Below are 26,934 nucleotides of genomic sequence, written 5' to 3' on the forward strand. Positions count from 1 at the left end.
GGGTGAAGATGAAGTGGGATTAAAATTGCATGCCATTTTTCATTCTAGATTCAGAGTCCATCAAAAAAAGAATAATTTCCAAGATACAGAGTCAAAGAAAATGGTACATTAAATGTGTGTATTCATTTATCTATCATTTCTTTTAGAAAAAAACCAGTGGTTCTTACCCCAAGTCAAAAACTACATAACTGAGACTGAGGATATCATTTCTTTCCCACGTGGCCTTTTCTAAACTACTGTAAAATTAACTTGCTCAACGATTTGCCTCAATTAGGTGAATACATGAACTTTCCATTCAGAACAAAGAGCTGGTTTTTGTTACAGAAGTATTTTTTCAAGAAAATATTTGAAGATAAAGAAAAATATCTTCTATAAACCATAGTTTGAATTCCTTTGGTGTGGTTTATTCCCCCACCTTAACCCATCTTATTGTAACACAGACAGACAGACAGACAGACAGACAGACAAATGCACAGTAATCATATGCTTCTAGGGTAAGAGGCAAATGAATGCCGATTTTGCTGCCTAATAGTATATCTGGAGGAGGAATGAATTTAGCTTGAGGTTATGTGCTTATGTTTGTCCTCAGAACTAAATTCTGAATTCTCTCTTTCCATCAGGATCCTTTTGGTGTAAAAGGCTGAGCCTCCTCGTTAGGATAATTCCTAAAAGAAAAACAAGCAACTTCATTGGGCTGTGACCAATTTTAACAGAATGTTATAAAATGATTGGATTGTGCCTGTTATATAAATTTCACTAGCCTTTGTAGCCCTCTCCCCTCTGAAAAATGACAGGTATAAGAATAGTCAAACAATCCAAGTCTAATTCTCAAGAGACTACCAATAGCCAAAAAGGTACAGAAACTGCACTCAGCAAATTAATCTGAAACTCAAAAGCAAATTGATCCAAATCAAAGTCGAATTTTGAGGGGTGAAGAAGAAGCAAAGTTGAGGTCAGAGCAGTAAAGACTCAATAAGCCAGGGAAGCTTAACAGGTATCTAGGATTCAAAAGGCAAAGTAACAGAATATAAAGGTAAAGGTTCCCCTCGCAAATATGTGCTAATCGTTCCCGACTCTAGGGGGTGGTGCTCATCTCCATTTCAAAGCCGAAGAGCCAGTGCTGTCCACAGACGTCACTGTGGTCATGTGGCCAGAATGTCTAAATGCCAAAGGTGCACAGAATGCTGTTACCTTCCCACCAAAGGTTGTCCCTATTTTTATACTTGCATTTTTTACGTGCTTTCGAACTGCCAGCAGAAGCTGGGACAAGCACGAGGGATTCAAACGTTGAACTGCTGACCTTTCGATTGACAAGCTTAGCCACTGAGCCAACGCATCATACATATAGGATATACAGTGTGTCAGGGTTCCAAGTAACACCCCCAACGAAATCAAACTCCAAGGCTTCCTCAAAGCTAACTTTTATTAGAGATGTAATATTGGCTCATCTGGGAAAACCCGAATCTGAGAGCTTCCGGGTTTTCCACACCCAAATGAAAATTCAAGACTTTGCCCCTCTCCCACATGTCCACCACACTTCCAATCAGGTACTGTCCGGAACAGAAGATACATCCTAATTCCTCTCAGCACAGCTGCAGGGCACAATGGCCTTGACTTTCTATAAAGAATTTTATTGTGACTACATATCTTCTTCCCTCTAAGCAATCCTCTTCCCAATTTCCCAAAGTAGGATTTGTGGCAGGCCTGAAGCCTGAAGGCACAAAGGTAGAATGATGGCTTCCAGGTCTGACACAGGGTTATAAATAAGATGTTCTGCTTTAAACATTGAGCTGTTTCTAAAGAAAGCTAAATCAGTCCTCCCCAATACAACTGATATTCAACTAGCCTGATTTAGCTGCAAGGCATCTAAGTGAATACAACTGCTGTCAAGCATATTTTATTCCCAAGGTGCTCTTCCCCCTAACAAAACCATTTTCCTTCTATATCATACCCACAGCAAGTACCATTCAAGTTGGGAGAGTTGCTGTTCAGATATGTTATGGCTTCTTGTTCTGGTGTTAAATGAACGGAATACAGAAAATTCTAACTCTGGTGGTCATCAGGATTCTTGCTGTTCATATCTGGATATGATCTTGTGGATCAGAAGCCTAGAATCAAGGGCTAGCCTGCACTGATTTTGGCTTCTGTTGGGGCTCAGGTCTTGTTATTTTGGTATATGAGGTTGGGTAGGATAGGCCAGTGATGGTGAACCATTTATTTATTTATTTATTTATTTATTTATTTATTCATTCATTCATTCATTCATTCATTCATTCATTCATTCATTTATTTATTTATTTATTTATTTTTAAATTTATATACCGCTCTACTCCCGAAGGACTCAGGGCGGTGAACAGCCAAAAAGATAAAATACAGATAATACAAACGTTAAAAACCATTTAAAATACATTAAATACTTTGGCCCGATTTAAAACACCCCAATTTATAAAATAAATTTAAAAACAATTTGAAAGGGAGGTTAGGCCAGACCAGCCTGCTGGAATAAGAATGTTTTGAGGGCGTGGCGGAAAGTACGCAAATCTGGGATCCTCCATATCTCCGGGGGGAGCTCGTTCCAGATGGCAGGTGCCCCCACAGAGAAGGCTCTCCCCCTGGGGGCCGCCAGTCGACATTGTTTGACCAACGGCACTCTGAGAAGACCCTCTCTATGGGAGCGTATTGGTCGGTGAGAGGCTATTGGTGGCAGAAGGCGGTCTTGTAGGTACCCCGGTCCTAAGCCATGGAGCGCTCTAAAGGTGGTAACCAAGACCTTGAAGCACACCCGGAAGACCACCGGGAGCCAGTGCAGCTCGCGCAGGAGGGGAGTCACATGTGAGCGCCACGTAGCTCCCGTAACCACCCGTGTGACCGCATTCTGGCCCAGTTGGAGCCTCCGGGTGCTCCTCAAGGGGAGCTCCATGTAGAGAGCATTATAGTAGTACAGACGGGAAGTGACGAGGGCATGAGTGACCGTGTGTAATGAGTCCCAATGAGAAAGGGACGCAACTGGCGGATCAGGCGAATCTGATAAAAAGTCCTCCTGGCCACAGCCGTCAAATGCTCTTCTAAAGACAGCCGTGAGTCCAGGAGGACACCCAAGTTGTGAGCCCTCTCCGTGGGGGCCAATGACTCACCCCCAATAGTCAGTGATGGCACCAACTGACTATATCGGGATGTCGGAAACCACAGCCACTCGGTCTTGGATGGGTTGAGCCTGAGTCTGTTTCTCCCCATCCAGATCCGTACAGCCTCCAGGACCGGGACATTACTTCAAGGGCATCATTAGGGTGATCCGGGGTGGAGATGTACAGCTGAGTGTCATCAGCGTACTGATGGTACTTCATCCGAAACCACGGATGATTTCACCCAGCGACTTCACATAAATGTTGAACAGAAGGGGCGAGAGGACCGACCCCTGTGGTACCCCATATACAAGGGGCCTCTGGGTCGACCACTGCCCCCCTGTCAACACAGACTGTGACCGGTCGGAGAGAAAGGAGGAGAACCACCGCAACACGGTGCCCCCCACCCCTAACTCTTCCAACCGGTGCAGCATGATACCATGGTCGATTTAGACACCGAGTGCCCAAACATGCATGGACATATGCACGGACATAAGTGCGCATGTGTGCTGACTTAAGCGTGAAATGTGCAGACATAAGCGCGTGCATGCATTGACATGTGTGCATGTGCAGCAGAGACCCGAAGACCACCTGGTCTTCGGGTCTCTGCTGGCCAGTGGGAGATGGGCATCCCAACACCGGCAGCGCAGCAAGGGGTAAGATCTTTTTCTTTCGGGAGCTTCTGTTTCGTTCTTTGCAGGAAAACAGAAGCTCATGAATGAAACGCCACGGAGATCTGACCTGGGGAGACGGCACACATTCCAGCAGAGAGGGCTCTGTGTGCCACCTCTGGCACGCATGCCATAGGTTTGCCATCACGGGCCTAGGCTGACTTCTTTTTTCTTAGGTAATACAAGACACTGTCAGCTTGGTATTCTTTGTCTTTCTTCTGGGTTGGTTAATCTACTCCTAGCAAAGAACTGGTTCAATTATTCCCCAGTTTTATTTCTAAAGATGTAGTTTGAGATCTGTGTGAGCCCAAAATAATTCCAATAAAGATTATATTAGAAGATGTGGCTTTACTCTGTAGCATGTCCCATGCACAAACAGATTCAGATAGCAAAGTTTAGTAGGGCAGGGTATCCAAAGAAAGTGTTTATGATACTTTGTTGCCTATCTTGTAATGCATAGAAAAATGAACAAGCAAGAGGATCCCAGGGTTGTTGTTAGCTGTTAAGTCAAAGATGTAAGAAGTATTTCATAGATAATTAGAAATGTTACAAGAACTAGTATGTGTAGTAATTGAAGCTGGATACACATACAAAATAAAGCCACATTGAACAAATTAGCAATTTTCAAAGCAGAAAGGCTAGATATTTCACTTTTACACTCATATGGCTACCTACTTCTTTAGAAGCGGAGGGTAGAGTGCAAAATACAATGCCTTCCATTGCATATACTGTTTATTTTTAAGATGTACAAAAGATAGTAAAGCTTTTCTTTATGTTCTGATGAATGCATTACATTTTGTCCTGACCTTAATTTTGTTTCTGGGCTACATCAGTCAGTGAAATTTCAAAGCCAAGTTCTAGTTTGGCAGTAAGGTTATGTAACTAGCAATAATGAGGTAATTATGTTTATTATTTTATTATTGGTGATTAATTAATAGATTAAATTGTTCACAACTTAATTCAGATCAAGTAGAGAAAGGCGCTCTATATTGGTTGTCAATGTTTAGGGAATTATTACTTTGGTTGAAGCCCAAAATGTGATATTGTTATTAATAGATTGTAAAATATCTAGATAACTGCAAAATAGTTCATTCCATGTTCTGTGCGTTGAAGCAAAGGAACGCCTAGATAGATGAGTTCATACAATTCTGGAGTTAGCCTAGGAACCACATGTTTCACAGAGGAATTTCAACAAAAATGTTCTGCATAATTTTTCAAATATTGGAGAAAAGGAGCTACAAAGTATCATCTACAAGCTCTTTCAAATTTCAATGGGATCTAATTCTGGAGACTTAAGCTCATTCCTGATAAGATGGATGCTCCCTATTTATCTTATTTTTTAGCAGTTCCCAGCACCTTGCTCTACTTTGATCTGAAGATTTGTGTCTATGAATCTTTCATGGGTGTACTGTAAGCTTGTTGAAATTGACCCTTCTGAAATCTATTATGTATCTACAAGGATGATCCATTGTGTCTTTCTCCAGTATTTGAAGTCTGAGATAACACAGTCATTAAAGATAGTCCTTGACCTACATCAGTTCATTTAGTAACTATTCAAAGTTACAACAGCAATGAAAAAAGTGATGTATGATCATTTTTTACACTTACAACTGTTGCAGCATTTCCATGATCATTTGATCAGAATCCAGATACTTGGTAACTGGCTCATATTTATGACAGTTGCTGTGGCCCAGGATGATGTCATCACCTTTTGTGACCTGACAAGCAAAGTCAGTGGGGGAGCCAGATTAATTTAACAACCGTGTTACTAACTTAACTGCAGGTATTCACTTTACACCTGTGGCAAAAATGATTGTAAAATGGGGGAAAATTCATTTAACAACTGCCTCATTTAGCAGCAGAAAGCTTGGGCTCAATTGTGGTGGTAAGTCGATTGGCTGTCTCTTTAGCCAATTCTTTCCTGTTGATTAGAATAGATATAGAAAAACCAATTCTATGCAGACACTGAGCAATCTTGTCTCAGTTAGCTCTTCAGCAAATTTCTACCCTGTTTTCCCCAAAATAAGACATCCCCTTATAATAAGCCTAGTCGAGCTTTTGAGCTCATGGCAAAAAGGCCAAGTGTTTATTTCAGAGTTCAAAAAATATAAGACAAGGTCTTATTTTTGGGGAAACATGGTATCGGTAAAAGCTCCTCCTTTAAAGTTATGTAATTTGGTTCATAGGAATATTGTTTACTTGACAGCACACCATCTGTCCCAGTGTCTTTTATTGGTATTTTTTTAGATCAATGACAAGTAAAAGTATTTTTTTATTTCCTTTCCCCTCCCCTTACTTATCCAGGTATATTTGACTGCACCCTCATGCTTAAAATCATGCATCTAAATTCCTAGAGGTCCTTCCTTCACATATAATGCCACCCTTCTTTCATTTTTTCTGGTCTATTCATTTTTAATAGAATCCTTCAATGTTTGCACTCCATTTGTGAGTTTCATTTTACCAGTTTTCATGACTGTCTGTTAAATCACACATGCCCTTCTGCATATAACACAGTCTTCCTTTTTTCTCACATACTCTGCTTATTCCACTGAAAAGTTTTTCTCTGAATTTTCTATTCTTTGCTTACTTATTTAATATAAAGACTCCATATGATATATTTTTCAAATATAGCTCTCCAGTGTTTTTCCCCCAAAAGCTGATTTATAGAGAATGTATTATCATTAATATCATCATCAACAACTGCATACCCAAATTCGACAAAGTTATTTTTAGGGCTTTTCAGTATGTCCATGTTGTTGTTTCCTTTTGAAGGTTCTGAGCACTTCATTGTTTTCAATGAATCTCAATGGACAAATTAATGTTGAATTGACCTTAATGGTGATTTTTTTATCTAATTTCCTTGATTATACCAAAATGGCACTATTTTATTAAAGTAATTATAGAGCGGTACTTAAGGGACAAATAATCAATAAGTTTCCAGTATAAACCTGGAGAAAAAAGGGAAAAATATCTTAATACAAGTAGTCCTTATTTAGTGACTACATTTGGGACCAGCAACTTATTCATTAAGCCAAATGGTCACTAAATGAAACTATGCTTATAATCTTTCTTCGGCTTTCCTTTGCTTTAAAGACTTGTCAATGTCATAACTATAGGCATTGGTTGCAACTTTTTTTAATCAACGTCACACCTAAAAATGATAGCAACTGCCTCAGCAAAGAGAGGACTATCTTTATACTAAGAAAACCTAAGACATCAGAACATCAAATTCCATCTGGGGCTGCCTTGAGTGGTGCTACAATGGCAACAATAATCTGTCTCAAGTTCTACTGTAACTAACATCGATATTATATATTGGAAATGGTTTTCTTTTTTTCCCATTGGCATGAAGACATTGGTCTCAAATATTAAATTTTAGGTATTTACTTCAACTATGGAATTTAATGTTTTTATGTTATTAAATGTTATTATTAATGTTATTAAGAATTATATAAAACAGTTAAGCTAACAAAGAAACCTAATACAAATAAATAATAAGTAAAAAGAAAAAAATAAAAGTGTTGAAAATAGTAAGAAAAAAAAATCCCACCTCAAAAAAGATAGTAAGAGAAAGAAGTCCTTATAAACAGAGGAACACTGACACTGAGATCCCCTAAACTCAGCTGAAGACGTTACCCAGCCTGGTAATGAAACATTCAGAAACCAACCCACAAGCTCAAAGAATGAACCTCCACGCTCATCCTATACCCAAGCAACAGATATTCACTACCATTGCATAGCAAGTGTGCTTTAACCAACATGAATTTATGATATCATCAACTTTAGACTTTTGGAACAAATAAACATTACATTACATTGAGGGCAAGAACTGTTTCTACAGTTTTATTTTGACTGTCAACAACAGATGGTACATGAATATTGCAACTAACAAAAATCCTATAATTCTATGTTTGCTTGTATGAAGTCATATTGGCATGTAATAGCATCTACTTCTGAGAAAGCCATGATATAAAATTGTGATCTTGGAAAACTAAAGGAAGTTGCTAGTATAATGATTTTCATATTAATATAATATGTTGAGTCCTGTCATATACTTTGCCATGACGGTTCTTCAAAATACTATCAATAAAACTTTGAAATATTTTAAATTTTCTAGTTGTAAGAAAGCAAAATTTTTAACAGAGAGTGGTAGTATGGCCAAAAATAAATTGATGATTATAGAAAGGTTTCAGTAAGCCTGAGTTAATATTTGTGTCAAATGTTTGACACAATGAAAAACCCTCCCTCCCCTCCCCCCCTCCCTCAGTTTGCAGAATTTGTACTGAACAATGCTTATTAATTCGGCCTTTTGGATCATTTTGATTCCCAACTGTGTTTTCAAAAAAGTGTTGCTTCAACAAAAATCAGACTTAATGGCTTCTCCTGTAGAAGTTCTTTTCTCTATTTTAGAAAGAACTTGGAAAAGGACTATTTATTTCTTTATAAACAATCATGCCACAATCCGAAATCCAGACTAGAACCAACATATTTACAGGGATCTAAGGAAAATACAACAGCTGGAAACTGTATCACCAGTGTACTACTAGCCAGCAAGTTAGCTAAGAATAACTTTCTTCTTCACACTGGAAAGAAAACAAAAACAAAACAAAACAAACTCAAGCTAAAAATTCCTCCAGACTTCCTGCCTATAAATCCAGATGTTTGAACAAACTGATATTTTTAGTCATGCTTCAAGAAAATGAAGGACCATAAATCACCCTTTTCAATGCATAATAATGCATCAGTCAAAGCTAATAAGTCTGAATATATACTTCCTTGTACTAAAACTAAAACACCTCCGACTCATATTTTCTATGTATTCTATTACATATTCTATGTACACATACAGGTACTAGATGAAATCATATTTTCCAATAATATCTTTAAAAGGCTCTTTTTGTTGCAAGCAAAGTTGGAGTAAGCAATTCAAATGTCAGTTTGTAAGAGTCTAGATTTTTACTGTGTTACCAGATTTACAGTATGTCCATTTTGCATAGGATGTTGAGAGGCAGATTCAGAACTTAAGGTGGTATCTCTATCAGCTGAACTCAGTTGATTGTGAAATATAGAACTGAATGAGCCAGTGAGGTGTAGTAGTGATGATGTTGGATTGGAACTGGGGAAACCCAGATTCAAGTCCACTGTCAGCGGATGGTGACAGTGGTCAGTGGATGACCACGTACTGACCTGTCTTTCAGTTCTTCTTTGCATCCTTGCCTCTATTTCTTTTTAAAATGCAGTATTAATTTCCACCAATGTGCATTTACCTTGAAAATACGTTTTGCTATCATCTTCAGTAACAAAGCAGTTAAAATTCTGTTGTTAACCCTGATACAAATTGATAATGCAACACTTCAAAATGTTCTGGATCAGTTAAGCATATAATTTATATGATGCTAAAGTAGTTTTACCTTAGAGTTCATTCGTTAGTTGTGAAATCAATGCAGTTTCCATAGCGAGAGTTCCCATTGTGTTTCTCTGCAAATTATATGCAGTCTATTTCTATGCATTGATCCTATTTACATATATGCATCAGGGACAGCCTTGTTCTTCAGAATTTTTTTTTTCAGGCAGTGTTTTTCATACACTGTCTCTTTTATCCACTAAAGATTCTTCTATTACATCTCTAAAACTCTTAAATAATATATCACAGGTAGTATTGTGCGCTCCTGCTCCTTAACCAGTTGCAATCCCTTCTAAACATATTTTTATACAGATGTAGTTCCAGTAGGTTGAATATCCCAAACAATATGTGGGATATGTTTCTTCCATATCTGACCAGGTAGGTTTTGCATCCATGTAGCTGAACAAAACAGAATGAATAATTCATAAATAATCAGTGAATTTGAAATAATCTGTTCCTCTCTGCACCTTTGTTCATATGACATTTATGTAAACCTGATAGAAATGAACTATATGAATGATAGACATGCTATATAAACTGCAAGGCCTTCATAATTACAATAAAATGAAACAGAAGTATAGGTAGTTCTCAACTTATGACCACAGTTGGGATCAGAATTTCCATTGCTAAGAAAATTGAGTCACATCTGATTTTACAATCCTTTTTGTCATGATCAATAAACAAGTAACTGAAGTTGTTAAGTGAATCACATGGTCGTTAAGCAAATCCAACTTCCCCCATTGACTTTGCTTGTCAGCTGGTAAGTCAGAAATGGCGATTGCATGCCCCAGAATGCTGCAACTCTCATAAATATATGCTGGTTGCCAAGTTCCCAAACTTTGATCATGTGACCATGGGGATGCTGCAGTGTTCGTCAGTGTGAGGACATTGTAAGTCATAATTTTCATTGTCATTGTAACTTTGAAGAATAGCTAAATCAATGGTTTTAAGTCAAGGACTATCTATAATATTGTTCAGTTTTAGATTTTAGAGTTAATTTACATTACATCATGGTGTGTTGGTTAACCACATCATTGCTAGGAAAGAGATGTTCAACCTTATATGTCTTCCATGTTCATATGCAGACCTAGCAGTGCAATAAAAGCTGTTATACCTCAGTGAATAGGTTCTATTCACAGATCCATTTATTTTCTTTCTCACAGTTGGACCATATGAGCAGAATATGCTTGTGTAGTTACTGAACTACCCCTGATTTACATAAAAAGCTACAGATGTGGGGGGGTTGGTCAAATGTTGTCCCAAGGCCACTGCAATAATTCTTACTCTTAAGAAGTTCTCATGGGAACATGAAGATTTGGTTTTATAAGATACTTGATTGCAGATTCAAATAGCTTTAATTATAACAAAGATAATTATCTACAAAGGTAAGAATCTGGTACTCTATACAGGTAATCACCTGGTTACGAGCATTCCCTTAGCGAATGTTCAAAGTTACACGATAAGCACCCCTAGCATTTGCGAACTAGTCCCGAAACTAGAATCTTGCAGCACAATGGCAGTTGGTCGCCCTTACGAAAAACCACAGAGGCTCGGCAACATTTGTCCTGAACGTTGCTGGCCAAAATGGAGCTTCCGTCCCTCTGGCACTCCATTCGGGCCTCCAGAGGCCTTGCCTGGCACATTGCAGGCCAAGATGGAGCTTCTGAGGGGCATATCCGCCCCTCCGATGCTGAATTTGGACCTCCATGGGCGTCCCCCGGCCCATTGCAGCTGCCTAAGCCACCAAAGAAATTGCTGAATATTTATTAACTTAGAAAGGTGGAAGGACAAATAAAGAACCTGAGCTTTAAATCATAGGTTTATAAATGTTTTGAATGACTTTATTGAGTTTAACTTTTTATTGCTATGTGCAACAAAGCTGCATTGCATATGCAATTTAGGTTTTCTCATGCTATTCTAGGAAGAGATTAAGATTTGTATTGAATATTAGGTTACACAGAAGATGCTAAGCAATATTATCTATTCTTAGAGAATTAGCTTAGGCTAGGAGTTAAGGAATGAGGAGACCATGAGTTCAAGTCCCACCTTAGCTATAAAAGCCAGCTGGGTGACTTCTCTCTCTCGGTCCAACCCATGTCACAGGGTGGTTGTTGTGGGAAAAATAGGAGGAAGGTGTGTTGCATATGTTCACCATTTTGAGTTATTTGTAAAAATAATAAAGACAGGATACAAATTAAATAAGTAAATACTTCTGTAGCTCCTTTATTCTTGAGATTCATATATGTGACTTCCGTAAGGGTAAAGAGTAGCCCAAAGACTTGTTCATGAGCATGATGATACCTATAATAGGCAAGTTTATTGAATTCAAATAGATGGACCAGAAATAAAATGAATATGGGATAGTATTTATGTTAGTTAAAATAATAAAATGACATTAAATAACAAGAGCTAATTCATACTTCATATTCGATTTCTAATCTTTCTTTTAAAAGGAGATTTAACATATTGTTATTTTTTATACAATACTTTACATTTTTTAAAAAAATTTGATTTATATGCCGCCCTTCTCCGGAGACTCAGGGCGGCTTACAATGCGTTAAGCAATAGCCTTCATACTTTTGTATATATTTATACAAAGTCAGCTTATTGCCCCCACAAACTGGGTCCTCATTTCACCTACCTTAGAAAGGATGGAAGGCTGAGTCAACCTTGAGCCTTGGAGAGATTCGAACCAGCAGTAAATTGCAGGCAGCTGTGTTAATAACAGGGTGCGTAGACCACTGTACTATCAAGGCTCTTTTTTGAACCAAAAATGTTTTGAACCAAAATGTGCTCAGCTTTTGTATAATTTGTTCTGAATTTACCAGACTACTGCTTAGTAGCTAAAGTATTATAGCTAAAATACAGACAGGACTTTTAGATCAGATGCATTTTTATTAATGGTTCAGTTAGAATAGACTTGTCCCCATCTGGCACAATCATTAAAAATTGAAGGTACTATGGAAGCTGTCATGGACATTTGGAATATTTTTTCCAGGCCTTTTCCTTTGTTTGGAAAGATGGATTTTGTTTTTTTTGCTTCCATTAAACAGCTGTGCTCTATTTGTGCCATCTGTAAAATTTCCTATGTCTCTAACATCACCTTCCATTATGGCTACAACTATTCTTCCCAGCAAATATCATAGCATACCATTGTCTGGTTCATTGATTTTAGACATATACTTACGACATTTTGCTTTATTTGCTCATTATCAATGTACAATAAATCTGCAAAACTATTGAAGAAGAACCCATACTTCTTTAGCTATCAACTGGCTTCCTGAATATGTCATTATAAGGACAAATCAGTTTCAATTCCTTTTAAATTACACAAGGGCACTGCAAAAAATATGTTGGAAATTGTTCGTGTTTGAGTATATTGTTAAGTTGCTTTTAATTTGTTAAGATATTTCTGAAGCTCTCCTCTTGTGAAAAATCTGTCAGCGATTTTGTGTGTGTGTGTGCATAGATAGAGGCAAAGATCTGCCAGAAATTTTGGCAAATGTATTCAAAAGGTTATATTAAAAGACATATTGTAGGCCTGTAAATTTAAGTGTGGGATCAAAATATAGTATACCTTTTAATATGAAATAAGTAGATTTATTTCATAAATATTTGTTTCTGAGGAACACATCCTTAGTTTTACAGATATTTCATATTTCCTGCAGCCCTTTGTCTGCTGCAGTAGATTGATTAGCCATATTTCAGGATAAGGATTTCCTGATCTTTACTTTGATGGTTTTTATAATGTGATCCTACTTTACATTGTCCCAGCTTCTGCCAACCTAGCAGTTTGAAAGCATGTAAAAAATGCAAGTAGAAAAATAGGGACCACCTTTGGTGGGAAGGTAACAGTGTTCTGTGCACCTTTAGCATTTAGTCATGCTGGCCACATGACCATGGAGAGATCTTTGGACAGCGCTGGCTCTTCGACTTTGAAACGGAGATGAACACTGCCCCCTAGAGTCAGGAATGACTAGCACATATGTGCGAGGGAAACCTTTACCTTTTTATATATATGTTTGTGTATACAAATATACCCACATATACACGTGCATGTGCACTACAAAAATATGATACTTGCTTATATACCCAGATACATATGAATTCATACCTAATTTCCAAATGTGATTCTTGTGCAGATATCTTATCATTTTGAAATTTCTTTATAATATCTTCTTTTCTAGCAGTACCCAAAGGTGCTTTTTCAAGTGGCAACTGGGCTTTCTTGTTTTTCTGTGAAGACTTTTCGCATATCATCCAAGAAGTTTTTCAGCTCTGACTGGATGGTGGGGAATGGAAAGATTTATATACCTTGCAGACAGCTGGTCCTTTGCATTCTTTTAGAGAGTCTTTGAGGCCACTTGGAGGTTTATCTGTGTCCTCAGGGTCACCTGAGTAGTGCAAATGAGTGTGGCGCCTTCTTGGAACTGTTGAAAGGACTGTGTTGTAGACTGGGGATAGATGATGTCATATCCCTCCCCCTCTGTTGAGAGAGAGCTGTTCAATTTTGACATAGCTGGCCTCTTTGACCCCTCTTTCAAACAGCCTTCTCTCAGCAGAGGGGAAGGGATGTGATACCATCTATCTCCAGTCTACAACACAATCCTTTTAGATAGGTAACTTGTGTTTGCTTCACCAAAGAAATCATTCCACATTAAGGATTAATTTACTGGATTCTATGCACCAGAATAAAACACTTCAGTCACGGCCAAACATGTCCCTGGGAGATACCAAGTGTGTCTTTCATGTTCTATTTCACTGTTCTTTTATAAGGACTTGTACTCAAACCTAATAATTCCCTTATTTAAAATTACTCTGACAACACGAGCAGAAAATGCTGTTCTTTTGGCAGTCCCATGTGCAGAATCCTTCAGAACAAATTCTGTGCTATTGCTGTCGCTAATCAGAGATTTTAATCTAGGCTTTCAAACTCTTACAGGTTATTCTCAAATTACACATATACTTTACCATGAAAAACCAATTAGTACATCCTTGTGAATTTTATTCTTTTAGGTTTCTTTTGCCTTTGTGTTTGATGTATGTATGTATGTACACACACACACACACACACACCTTTTTCTGGATAATTAGTTTTTAATAGCTGTCTGGGCCACTAATAATGCTTAGTAGTATAATAGGGACAGATCCTCATGGCTGATATTAAAGAACAAATCCTAATCAGAAGTTTGTGATAGTCTGCTGCTTCACCAGAGCCCATTCTTATGTTAGTTAATTTGGACAGAGAAACAGTTGCACATCAGGGTCTTGATCACTGAAAAACTGTAACAAACATTCAAAATTGGCAAAGTGATAAATGGAATTTCTGCTCAGTTATATTAAAATTGTATAATTACAGTCCTACTACTACAGTCCTATTACTATAGTCTTACAGTCTTACTACCTCTTGATCTTCCAATCCTAGTCTATTGCACCACAGAGGAATCCAGTAGAGAGAGCTGGGAGGGAACTTTCATTTTGTCTCTTAGCCAGGTCTCCATAATACATGTCAGACCTGTGTGCTTTCATTTGGAATTAAAGCCAGGTGAATAGATGGGCAATAAAATACTGGCAATAAAAGCAGACATCATCAAGATCAGGGCCGGATTTAGATGAAAAGAGGCCCTAGGCTATTCCACTTATGAGGCCCTTTCACCTATAGTGAAAGTGTAATTTTAATTTTGCTAACAATTTGAATGTAGGCCCTTCTTGATCTTGAGGCCCTAGGCTTCAGCCTAGTTAGCCTATAGGAAAATCCGGCCCTGATCAAGATTATGATTTATTATGTCGCAACATATAGCTATGAAAGCTGGACTATCAGAAGTTTGAATAAAGAAAAGTCAATACTTTTTGAATTAATGTTTCTGAATAAAATTGTTGAAATGTTTTTGGACCAAAGAAGAAAATAGTTCAATACTATATCAATTGAAACGATGCTGCTGGTGCAGAACACTAATACTGAAATTGAAGTGTAGACATTTTGGACATATAATTTAAAGGCACAGATCATTGGAGAAGATCTGATGCTTGAGAAAATCAAACAAAATGAGGTTGACAAAAGAAAAGATGGCTAGTATTAGCATGACTTTATATGAACTGAAATAAGCAGTTACTGATGAACCAGATCTCTTGAAAACTGCAAGGCAGTTATTACTTTCATATTTTTTCCCATCCTTTGTTGACTATACTATACTAAAAAAATATCTTATGTTGTAATATTCCATTCTTTCTATTGGAGTTTAACCCAAAACATTGCAATAAATACATGCACAAGGGAAAAATGAGGCTCATGTAATTGAACATATGAAATATGGTCTTGGTATAAGATTAACTACTGCTAAATCTAGGAATCTATTCATATTTATAGCAGCTCCTGGATCAGTTACTCCCACATTGTTACTAGTAGTAACAGGCCTCCCCCCCCATTTTTAAATCTTAGATGCTGACAGTATCTGCATAGATTTTAGCCAGTTAAAAAGAGATGGAAATAAATGAAAAGCTTATATAGGGTATATAGTTTATAGTATAGTATAACTATATAGTATATAGTTATATAGGGTGCTAAATAAAAATCTGTTAAAAGGAAAGTTTACTATATTGCATTACTGTTAAAGATGGAAGTATTTTGATATATAATGCTCTAATTTCTAATGCAATTTTATTTTTTATCGTATAGTTTATATGGGGACCAAATCTTAACAGATGCCTCCCAGTGGCTTACAATATTAAAAATCTACAACATATAAACCCATAAAACTCCATTCCTCCCCATCCCAGTTAGATTTGAACTAAGCAAGTAGACTGATTTTAAGTCAATGCTTGGTAGTTCAAAGCCTCATACTATATTTTAAGACTACCATACTAGATTGCAAAAATCCAGATTCCATTTGAAAAAAGAATTAGAGGGTTCTGCATTTCTTTGTAATTTAATGAGGGTACATACATTTTGCAGAACGATTATTCTACTAATTGCTACCAATGCCTTGCCTTCTTGTGACTTCAGTTACAGAAGGAATACAAGTACATAATAGGAGAACCATTTGCTGGAGCTGTGAAAGTTTGTGGGGCAGTTTTAGTAGACTTTGGCTTTAACTGATCAGGCTGGGTGAATAATTCTTGTCACTAAGAATTAATTAAATATATTACATATCCTTTCAATGGAAGCTTCCTAAATATTAATATTAAAGCCAGGTTCAAAGTGGGAAATAATGTGTTACTTAATTATAGAATATAGGTTTTCACAGCTGTTTATTGGTAACAATAACTTCCAGGTGTTGTGTGTGATAATAAAGAAATGTGCTGACATTTCACCAGTCATGATGCTAGAACTGAACTTGACAGCAGACAGCATCCTTATATACTGCTCATGTTTTCCCTAACTCTTTTATGATTGGACATCTGTGACTCGGGTTTGGCTACTATTATCCATCCTACTTTATTGTTTACAAATGCATAGGACAGAAACAACCTATGCTTTTGTTCTAGTATGTCAGTATGACTTTAATTGAACCAACAGGGGTAGCACCAGGGGTGAAATGCTCTCGGTTCGGATCGGATTGCCTGATCTGGTAGTGATGGCAGCGGGTGGTTCGGAGAACCGGTAGCAAAAATCCCTGCGCCCCCCCCCCATACACCATGCCCAGCTGAGCCACACGATCATCAGAGGCTTTTTTTTTTTTTACTTTTAAAAGCATTTTTCTACAGCCTCTTCTGATGAAAAAATGCTTTTAAAAGTAAAAAAAAAAAGCCTCTGATGATTGCATGGCTCAGCTGGGATTGTCAGAGGCTTTTCAAAGCATTTTTTTCTGCAACCTCTTGGTTGGTCAAAGAGGTGGTAAAAAAAATGCTTTGAAAAGTCTCTGACGATCCCAGCTGAGTTGCCTGATTGGCAGAGAGATATTTTTTTAAAAGCCTCTCTGACAATCCCAGCTGATCGGCAGAGGCTTTTCAAAGCATTAGAAAAAATGCTTTGAAAAGTTAAAAAAAAAGTTGGCCACACCTACCCAGTCACATTATCCCCACCACCACCACCAAGCCACGCCCACAGAACCGGTAGTAATAAATTTTACATTTCACCCCTGGGTAGCACTTAGCAACATATCTGGGCCTAGAAGCTAAGCAGGGTCAGAGCTAATTAGTACTCATTGGAATGGTATAAGCTAGCCTAGGAAGTTGAAAATAGAACTCATTAGGAAGCAATGGCAAATTACTTCTGTATTTTTGCCAAGAATGATACATGGATATGTCCATTAAGTCAACAAGAGTTGGGTTGACTTGAAAATTTTATTTGTTCATTCAGTTAGACCTTTAAGCTTAATCAATTTTGAGACACTAAATGGCTTGCAGAACAAATTATTTACAAAATAATGAAACCAGAGCAAACATTATTGTTAACTGAAATTAAAACAGCTAACTGATAGCATTTCAGACCTTAATGACATTGTGCCAATTAATTAATTAAGAAGAGCTGTGTTTTGACCGATTTCTAGAAGCATTTCATTCTATCCATTTCCACTCTGTTTATATCACTTTTTTTGGTTATTTTCTTCTTAATTGACTGGCATAAATAAAAATCCACTTTTCTTTACAGAGTACAATGGAACCAATTTCACAGCTACATCTAAGTTAAATTACAGTTTTTACCTTTTCTTTGAAATGGAACAGTAAGTGCTGCAATGAAATATCTCCTGTGTTATTCTGAGTGCCTAGGATTGACTATTAACATAGAAGGTTGATAATATGTTAATAGTCAATACTGAAAATGGATTTCAGAAATCCTGTTAACAGTTACTTGTTACAAATATAAGTAGCTAAGAGAGCTACTTTTGTTAAATTGTCATGCTTATTAGTAAAATGCCTACTACTAGTAGTAGTATTTAATTTAAGGCATGTGTGTGTGTTTTAATAGAATGGAGCTGTTTTGATTTAATCAATTGCACTTACAATAAAAATAGTTCTACACACTGTTATATCATTGGATAGATTATTCCTATATAGTTGACAATGAACTGCCAGGTATAGATCTTTGTGTAAAATAGTTAGATTATAAAAGTGACTCTGAGTGTAAACCATGTACAATGCACAGAGTATGCATATTTGGGCTTTCTCCTGTGTAAAATTGGAAGTGTCTTGGCGACATTTCGACGAAGTCTCATTCGTCATCTTCAGGCTGGTGTTTTCGGCTTCGTGCTGCGAATGAGACTTTGTCAAAACGTCGCTAAGACACTTCTAATTTTACGCGGGAGAAAACCCGAATAACCAAAGACCTACATACAAACACCTGCGAAAACCTCAGAAAAAACAACAACACACACACACATACACACACACACACTACATATCTGAATTACATTAAGCATTCCCCTTTTTTCTGGCTGAATACACATATGCTGAATCCTATAATTGACATAAATAAAAATGGATGAAAACAAGGGTGCTTATTTTCAAATATGAGTCTTGTAGTTTGCACATAAAATGAATTAGATTTTACTTACATAGAAGCAAGAGACAAAAGTGAAACAGACATAGTAAGCTCAGTACAGGTAGTCCTCAAGTTGTGACCATTTGAAGTTGCAACTGTGCTCAATGAAGAGACTTAAGACCGTGTCTTAAGTCTAAAATTCAGTTGCCTGGCAACCAACTGGCAGCATTCCATGGTTACAGGATTGCCTTTTGCACCCTTCCTTGCCTCAGGAAAGCCTAAACATGGGAAAGAATGGGAAACCAGCAAGGAAAGTCAAAAGTCGCTGGGATAAGTCCCCTTTCCCCATCCCCAGCCTTTTGCCAACATTCTTCACTTTGCTCACACACAAACTTCCTACATCCTCTTTTCCATAACCTCACTGTGATTGCACATTCATGTATCTGATGCCCTCCTTCCATGGCATCCGTGCAAATGCAGACCAATACACCCACCCACACCCACCCACAAAACCATGCCACACCTTATTCCATAGCTTTCCTGTGTTTGCACACATACTGCACTCTTTTTACTTGTCTTCCTTTGCTTGCATACATGTGCACCCCGTTACTCTGGCTCCCTGCGATTACATGCACATATACACTCTGCTCCCTCTTTTCACAGTTTCCTTAAGATTGCCCACATACTGTAACACACATATACCCCTGCGCCCTCTTTCCATAGCCTGACTTTGATTGCCCACATGCACTCTGTCCTCTCTTTTCACAGTCATTCTACAATTGTGCAGAATGCACCCTCATTCCTCAGCTTTTCTGAACTTACATTACACCAAGCATCCCATTCTCTAACGTGTGTGTCTATACCCAGCCTCCCAGGATCTCCCCATATTTCTATGGTATCCTATACTCCTTACCTGGGATTTCCTCTGCTTCCCATTTAATGATCATAACCTGCATGCCTTGGGGTTGCAGTGGCAACCAGGACCGCATGGATTGCCATTGCTAAGTAATGCCACAATGTGTTGTCATGCTCTTATGACTAGATCACTTAGCTATGCCAATCCTGCTCCCAATTACAGTCATCATTTGAGGACTATCTGCATAGCTAGGTTATGTGGGCTTCTTAAATCCCTTGAAACTATGAGAGAATGACGGCAGCTTTCTAAGAACTGGAATATTTTGATTTGCTAATTGATTAAAAGGTTTAATTTAATAAAGAACTAGTAAACTCTCATAATTTTAATTTATAAAACTACATATTATAAGCATTATCATCAAAAGCTTATCTTGTACTGAACTATGATCTGAAAGCCTTAGACCTTCTACCAGCCAGTATGGATAATCCTGATTCTCTCCAGATATGTGACCCAGAAGCCATAACTAGAAATTAATTTCATGGAAGGTTGGGATTAAAGAGGGGCTATCTGAAAACATATGATCTATAGTTGAAAGGATGGGATAAGTCTGATTAATAATGGAAGTATCAGCTGGGGATTTATTTATTATCTCACTGCAATCAAATGCAGCTTTCAGACATTTAGAAAACATATAGAAAATTTATTTATTAATAAATAAATAAAATAATGAAAACACAAAATAGGTAGAATGCCTAATTAAAAACATCTAAATTGGTAAAGCCACAAGAAAATCAAGCATATATATGAAAAATGTGCATCCTGATATTGAATCAATATATATGTTAATTCTAGAACAAATAACAACTTCTCTACCATTTTTAACATTTTCTGGAATAAATTCAGAGGGGGGGGGGTTTCCAGACTGATTTTCACTGGAACTCTGTTTCAAAAGACTAAACTACTGCTGAGTATTTTTTAGCTTTAGTCCTCTTTAGTTCATAGAATAAAGAACTATTAACCGTGGCTTTTTGGTTAGGTCAATTCCAGTAAATATAGGTGCCCATGAAGATAACTAGGTGCAGAACTTTCTAGATCAAAGGCAGCATTTTAAATTCCATGCCTATAAAGTACAGGGTCCAAAGGACAGCAATAATACTGTATGTTCCCAAAAACTGATTGCACATGGACCACTAAATTCTGGACCAATACTTTTAACTGATTTTTAAAAGCAGCCATATGTAGAACATCTTGTAGATAATGGTGTGAGAAAATAAGTTCGGCCAAGGAACATTTTTTTAAAAAAAATAAATGCAGATTAAAAATGTCATGAATTTGATAGGGAAAGTATAAATTAAGCTGTGAGAACTGGTTATACATTTGAAATTAAATATTTTTAGGATGGACTGCAAATATCTGTTATTGATGCTATTAAATATTTATGAGATAGTTAATATACACTAAACAAGTGTTGGCGAAGCTTTTTGACACCGAGTGCCAAAACGGAAGCACATGCGCGCGTGGGGGGGGAGCGCCGGAAACCAGAAGAGCAGCTCCCTGGTGCACATGCGTATACTGGGAAGCTGAGCTTCTGGTTTCTGGTGTGCACATAGGCACCAGTCATCTGGTCTTCCAGTTTCTGGCGCGCATGTGTGCGTGAAGACCAGCTGGAACCTGGAAGAGCAACGGGCGACAGCTGGCGTGCCACTTCCGGCACGTGTGCCATAGGTTTGCCATCACGGCACTAAACTATTTATTTATTAGCAGCTTAATTCTGGGCCATGACAAATCAATACATTTTAGGAGAGAAGATAATAAGAAGAAAGAAAATAAGCACATTTAAAGAATAATTTCAACAGCCATCCATTTCTGTTTTGTATTTTTAAAAGGTATAATTACATGTAAGTTACCTTTAGTTTGTTCTTATAACTAAAAGAATTTATGGATTTTTGTGCATTCATAGCTAATGAATGAGATTGTAATAAAATTGTAGGAAGACCCTCCGCCCATATCATCCTGACTCTGCTGTTTATCTGACCTTCCAATGAACCCCAGACAGTAAAACAAAAGACCACTGAAGCCTTTTAACACCGAGGCTGAAACTGATAAAGCATATCTTTACTTAGGTGAAATTGTCAAATACCAGCAAATTAACCAAATAAGAAAATCCCTTGAAGATATGGAAATCTTTCACATACTTTCAATAAGATTCCCTAACCCTGGACCCATCGCTCAAGGTCACAACCTTGACACACAAAAGATAAAGATTACAAATGCCTCAAAGAGTCAGGCCATGTTTTTCCCCAGTAGCAGATCTGGTATGCTTTCCAGTAATTCCTAGAACGGAGGCTGAGTTTGCATGCTTTCTGAGGACAATAGAAAGGCTCCTCTGTTAAAGTAACCTTTCCAAACTCTAACTTTGAATTAATTTCAATTGCATTGACTGTTATGCTGTTGAATAAAATTCACCTCTACTTCAAGCAACTGTCCTGTGCTTTTTAGAAAACCTGGATCAAACCAAAAATTTTCTTCTAGCAAACTAAAGAAATAAATGCTTATTGTTTATTTGTAATCAGTCTCAGCACCTTTTCATCTTGTCATGAAATGTCAACAAATCTGGAGATACCAGCTTGAGGAGAGCTGGCACTAACTAATAATTATATTGATAAAAAATAGTTGAGAAATATAATGGTAAAACAGAATAACAGAGTTGGAAGGGACCTAGCCAACCCCCTGCTTAGGCAGGAAACCCTACACCACTTCAGACAAATGGTTTTCCAACATCTAAAACTTCCAGTGTTGGAGCATTCGCAACTTCTGGAGGCAAGTTGTTCCACTGATTAATTGTTCTAACTATCAGGAAATTTCTCTTTAGTTCTAAGTTGCTTCTCTCCTTGATTAGTTTCCATCCATTGTTTCTTGTCCTGCCCTCAGGTGCTTTGAAGAATAACCTGACTCCCTCTTCTTTGTGGCAGCCTCTGAGATATTGGAACACTGCTATCATGTCACACGTAGTCCTTCTTTTCATTAAACTAGACATACCCAGTTCCTGCAGCCATTCTTCATATGTTTTAGCCTCCAGTCCCCTAATCATCTTTGTTGCTCTTCTCTGTACTCTTTCTAGAGTCTCAACATCTTGTTTTATATCATGGCGACCAAAACTGGATGCAGTATTCCAAGTGTGGCCTTACCAAGGCATTATAAAGTGGTATTAACACTTCACGTGATCTTGATTCTATCCCTCTGTTTATGCAGCCTAGAACTGTGTTGGCTTTTTTGGCAGCTGCTGCACACTGCTGGCTCATATCTAAATGGTTGTCCACTAGGACTCCAAGATCCCTCTCACAGTTACTACTATTGAGCAAGGTACCACATACACTGTACCTGTGCATTTTGTTTTTTTTGCCTAAATGTAGACCCTTACTTTTTTCATCACTGAATTTCATTTTGTTAGATAGCGCCCAATGTTCAAGTCTGTCAAGATCCTTCTGTATCTTAAGCCTATCTTCTGGAGTATTCCTGCCAGCTTGGTGTAACTTGCCACCTTCTGTATTTTAAGCCTATCTTCTGGAGCTATTCCTGCCATCTTGGTGTCATCTGCAAATTTGATGAGTTCCCCATCTATCCCCTTGTCTAAATCATTGATGAAGATGTTGAAGAGTACTGGGCCTAAAACAGCCTTGGGGTACCTAATTGCATACTTCCCTCAAAGTAGATACAGTTCCATTGAAGACTACACATTGAGTTGGTCAGACAGTTATGAATCTATCTGGTGGTGATGCTGTCTAACCCACATTTTTCTATTTTATCTAGTAGTAGGTTATGGTCTAGTTTATCAAATGCCTTACTGAAGTCCAAATAAATTATATCAACAGCATTGACTGATTTCTTGGTTGAGTGATCCAGTAGTTCAAATTCATTCATTAAACAGAAATATTCACACAGAGAACATAGATGAAAAGGAAATAATAAGCCATTTCTTTGGTTACCTTTTCCATGTGCAAGATGCTAACTTTGCAAAATATACAGCATACTGTAGAATGTGTAGATGCTATTTAATAGTGTTAATTAAAATTATAAATAATTAAAATTTTAAATATTGCAAATGAAACTCATCTGTACCAAGACAAGTTACAGAATTCATCTGTTTGTATTGGTCTACAGTAGTTGACTTGAGAGAATAAGTATAGAGGACACTATGTGAAGCATGGATGGTATAATCCAGTTTATAAAAAGGGTTGCAAATTAAAGTTTTTCATATCACCTGTTGCCCAGTTCATTTTTTTTAACTAGGACTTTTAGAGGTTTTAATGCCTTTTTAAACTTATTTTTTCTTCATTAATTTTCATGGAGAATCTTCATGATCTTGTTTGCTTATTTGTTTCCTTGTTTTGTTTTATAACAAGGTTAAATTTCCAAAGTATGTGGTAGGTTTCTTGCTTTCTTCTTACATGGTGGCAAGAGTTTCATTGTGACTGTCCTGCTTTTTATTTTACAGCAAGCTTTTCAGTGGTTTGCTGTGGTTTTCAGGCTTCCAAAAATTAGATACCATGAACAAAACTTTTTTCATGGATTTTTCTCAGTACTGGGAGGATAGGCTCAAGGTAAGCTGCATTATAGTGAAGATGGATGGATGGATGGACGTATAGATGGAAAAATTGTCTACCAGAATAAAGCAAAATTCAAGCCAGAGGAAATTCTAGATAAATTTAATGCATATGAGATAGATGAATACAAGCTGTTTTCATAGGGGAAGGGCATTGGAAGACAGATTTTGGTATTACAGTAGTTGTGATTAAATTATGATTAAAGCATTTAAAAGTATGCCTATCTTCTTATTGTAAGATAGATCAGGATTGTATTATTCCTATATTGTTATTGTTAAGTTTGCTGCTTTACTACACAAGCTTCTCTAAGTAAGAGTCAGATAATTTTATAAAGTACATGAAATAGTTATTATTAGATTAGATAAGGTTATTAACAGTGGTGGGATTCAGCCAGTTCACACCACTTCGGGAGCACCGGTTGTTAACTTTCTGAGCAGTTTGGCAAACTGGTTGTTGGAAGAAATCATTATGACAGAGAACCGGTTGTTAAATTACTTGAATCCCACCACTGGTTCTTAATAGGGGTTTGCATCAGTGATATGTTAATATATTTTATCTGCATGATAGTGAAATATCTTTGTTCATATAACAACTTTATTATTAATTTTGTACTTATTTATATTAAATGATTCATCTGTTTATATTATATTCGAGAGTTGAGCGTGGATATTGACTGAGGTGAGACGGATTCAAACAACTCCATTTATTATGCTAACAGCTAACAAGTAACCGAACGTCCGAATTGGAACACTTCAACAGAGCCGCTATTTATATATCAGCTGTCAACAGGGGAGAACCAATAGCAAGCGCTTGTACTTCCCGCCTGGAGAGCTGTCACTCTCGTAGCCAATAAGAAGCGCTCATGGGTTGCTGGCTACAACGGGGTGGAGGACACTATACTCCTTCCCCCTTGGATGGCGCATGCGTAGTCTGACAAGTATGCTGGGTGCCTGCAGGTTCTACTGGAACGGCGCAGTTCCAGAGTGTGAGTCTCGTTGCGTGGCGGAATCGATGTTGGCTGTCCAGGATCCCCTGGTTCCTTCAGTGCCTGTAGCCTGGCCTCGTCCGGAAACTCCACCGGTGGATGAACAACCAACTCACCAGGTGTGTCAGACGATGGGCCGCCAGGAAGGAGGGAGTGTGGGGCACGGCTTCAGCTTGGAAGTTGTTTTCAGAATCCGCCACTGCAATTAGCCCAGGTTCGGACTCACCTGAGGTAGGAGAGGAGGCAAACAGTCGCCCTCGGATCTGATCAATGTGTCGGCTCCAACTTCGTCCTTGAGCAGGACCCTATAAGAACAGGGCCCTGTTATTAGGGAAATTTGACCTGGCAACCAGCGAGGTTCCCCCCCCGGTAATTCCAGGCATACACTCGGTCTCCTATGTTAAAGGTCCTGACCCTACTAGTAGAGTCCAGGGAGGTATCCGTTGCATAGTTCGGGTGTAGCCTGTCGAGGGTTGTTCTGAGGCAGCGGCCCATGAGGAGCTCAGCTGGACTGCGGTTGGTCGTTAGGCAGGGAGTAGTGTGTTGCGCCAGGAGATACTTTGTGATCTTCTCCCCCCAGTTGGCCGGCCCCAGTCTGGACAAGACATCCTTGGCTGATCTAATTGCCCTCTCTGCCAGTCCATTACTGGCTGGATGAAACGGGGCCACCGGGGCATGGCGGATGCCCAGTTCGGCCAGGAACACCTGGAAAGCTGCAGAGGTGAACTATGGGCCGTTGTCTGAAACAATCAAGTCAGGCAGGCCATGGGTTGCGAACCAAGTACAAAGGACCCGGAAAACGGCCTCTGAAGAGGTGGATGACATGCGAGCTATCTCTACCCACTTAGAATAAGCATCTACGGCTATTAATATGGTCTGTCCCTGGAAGGGCCCAACCAGATCGATATGAAGCCAAGACCAAGGGCTCCTAGGAGCTTCCCACTCCCTGGAGGGGGATACAGGGGGAGCTGGGCGGGACTGTTGGCAACTCTGGCATCCTCCTACCCACTCAGATATGGACTTATCTAGGTTTGGCCACCAGACGTAGCTGCGACCCAGTGCCTTCATCCTGGCAATGCCCGGATGTCCCTCATGAAGGCAATGTAAAATGGGTATTTGTAAGGCCGGGGGAACCAATACCCTGCATCCCCAAAGAAGGCAGCCTCTCAAAACAGACATTTTGTGTTGTGTCATCTTGTAGGGCCGGAATTCCTTGGGTATGTGTCCCGGAGGCCATCCCCGCCATCCCCAGTCTAAGACTTGGGCTATTATCGGGTCCTTCAGCGAGGATTTGGCTATGTCTAATGCAGTAATAGGGACTTCTCATTCATCTACCAAGAAGACAGGTGCAGCAGGGACTGGGTCAGAAACAGGTAAGGGCAAAGGACAGTGGCTGATGCCGTTGACGTTGCTTAGGGCTTTCCCTGGGCAGTGTATAAATTGGTAGTTATAGGCGGCCAAGAACACCGGCCACTGAGACAAACATGGTGGAATAATTTGGGAGGTCTGCCTTTCCCCAGACAACAACCCCAGAAGAGGCTTGTGGTCTGTGAAAAGCTGAGAAAAACGGCCATAGAGGTAATCGTGGAATTTTTTAACCATTGTCACAATAGCCAAGGCCTCTTTATCCAACTGGCTATAATTACATTCAGCCAAGAACAGAGTCCTTGAAAAGTAAGCTATGGGAGCCTCAATCCCATTTGGCAGTAGATGGCTCAGGACTGCGCCAACGCCATAGGGAGAGGCGTCACATGCCAATGTGAGGGGAAGACAGTCAGAGTACTGGACAAGTACCGCATTCGAAGTAAGGAGATCCTTGACAGCTGCAAAGGCAGAGGCCTGCACCTTCCCCAAGACCAGGGTGTCTTGCT

At 38.6% G+C, this 26,934-nt stretch overlaps 1 protein-coding gene across 5 annotated transcripts in view; it reads left to right on the forward strand.

The window, feature by feature from the left end:
- Window positions 1-26,934, forward strand: part of GPM6A (glycoprotein M6A) — a 218,035-nt gene that overhangs the window by 108,145 nt on the left and 82,956 nt on the right. The window contains exon 1 of one of the 5 annotated variants that reach the window (XM_060686754.2): window positions 26,270-26,436. The exons of the other annotated variants lie outside the window; for them this stretch is intronic. Within the exon in view, the coding sequence (XP_060542737.1) occupies window positions 26,283-26,436 (154 nt within the window). The 5' untranslated portion in view covers window positions 26,270-26,282. Of the gene's footprint in view, window positions 1-26,269; window positions 26,437-26,934 lie in introns of those variants that run through there. 5 annotated transcript variants of the gene reach the window in all.

The sequence above is a fragment of the Pantherophis guttatus genome, chromosome 8, assembly GCF_059756535.1.
Source record: "Pantherophis guttatus breed Tessera chromosome 8, ASM5975653v1, whole genome shotgun sequence".
NCBI classification, from domain to species: Eukaryota; Metazoa; Chordata; class Lepidosauria; order Squamata; family Colubridae; genus Pantherophis; species Pantherophis guttatus.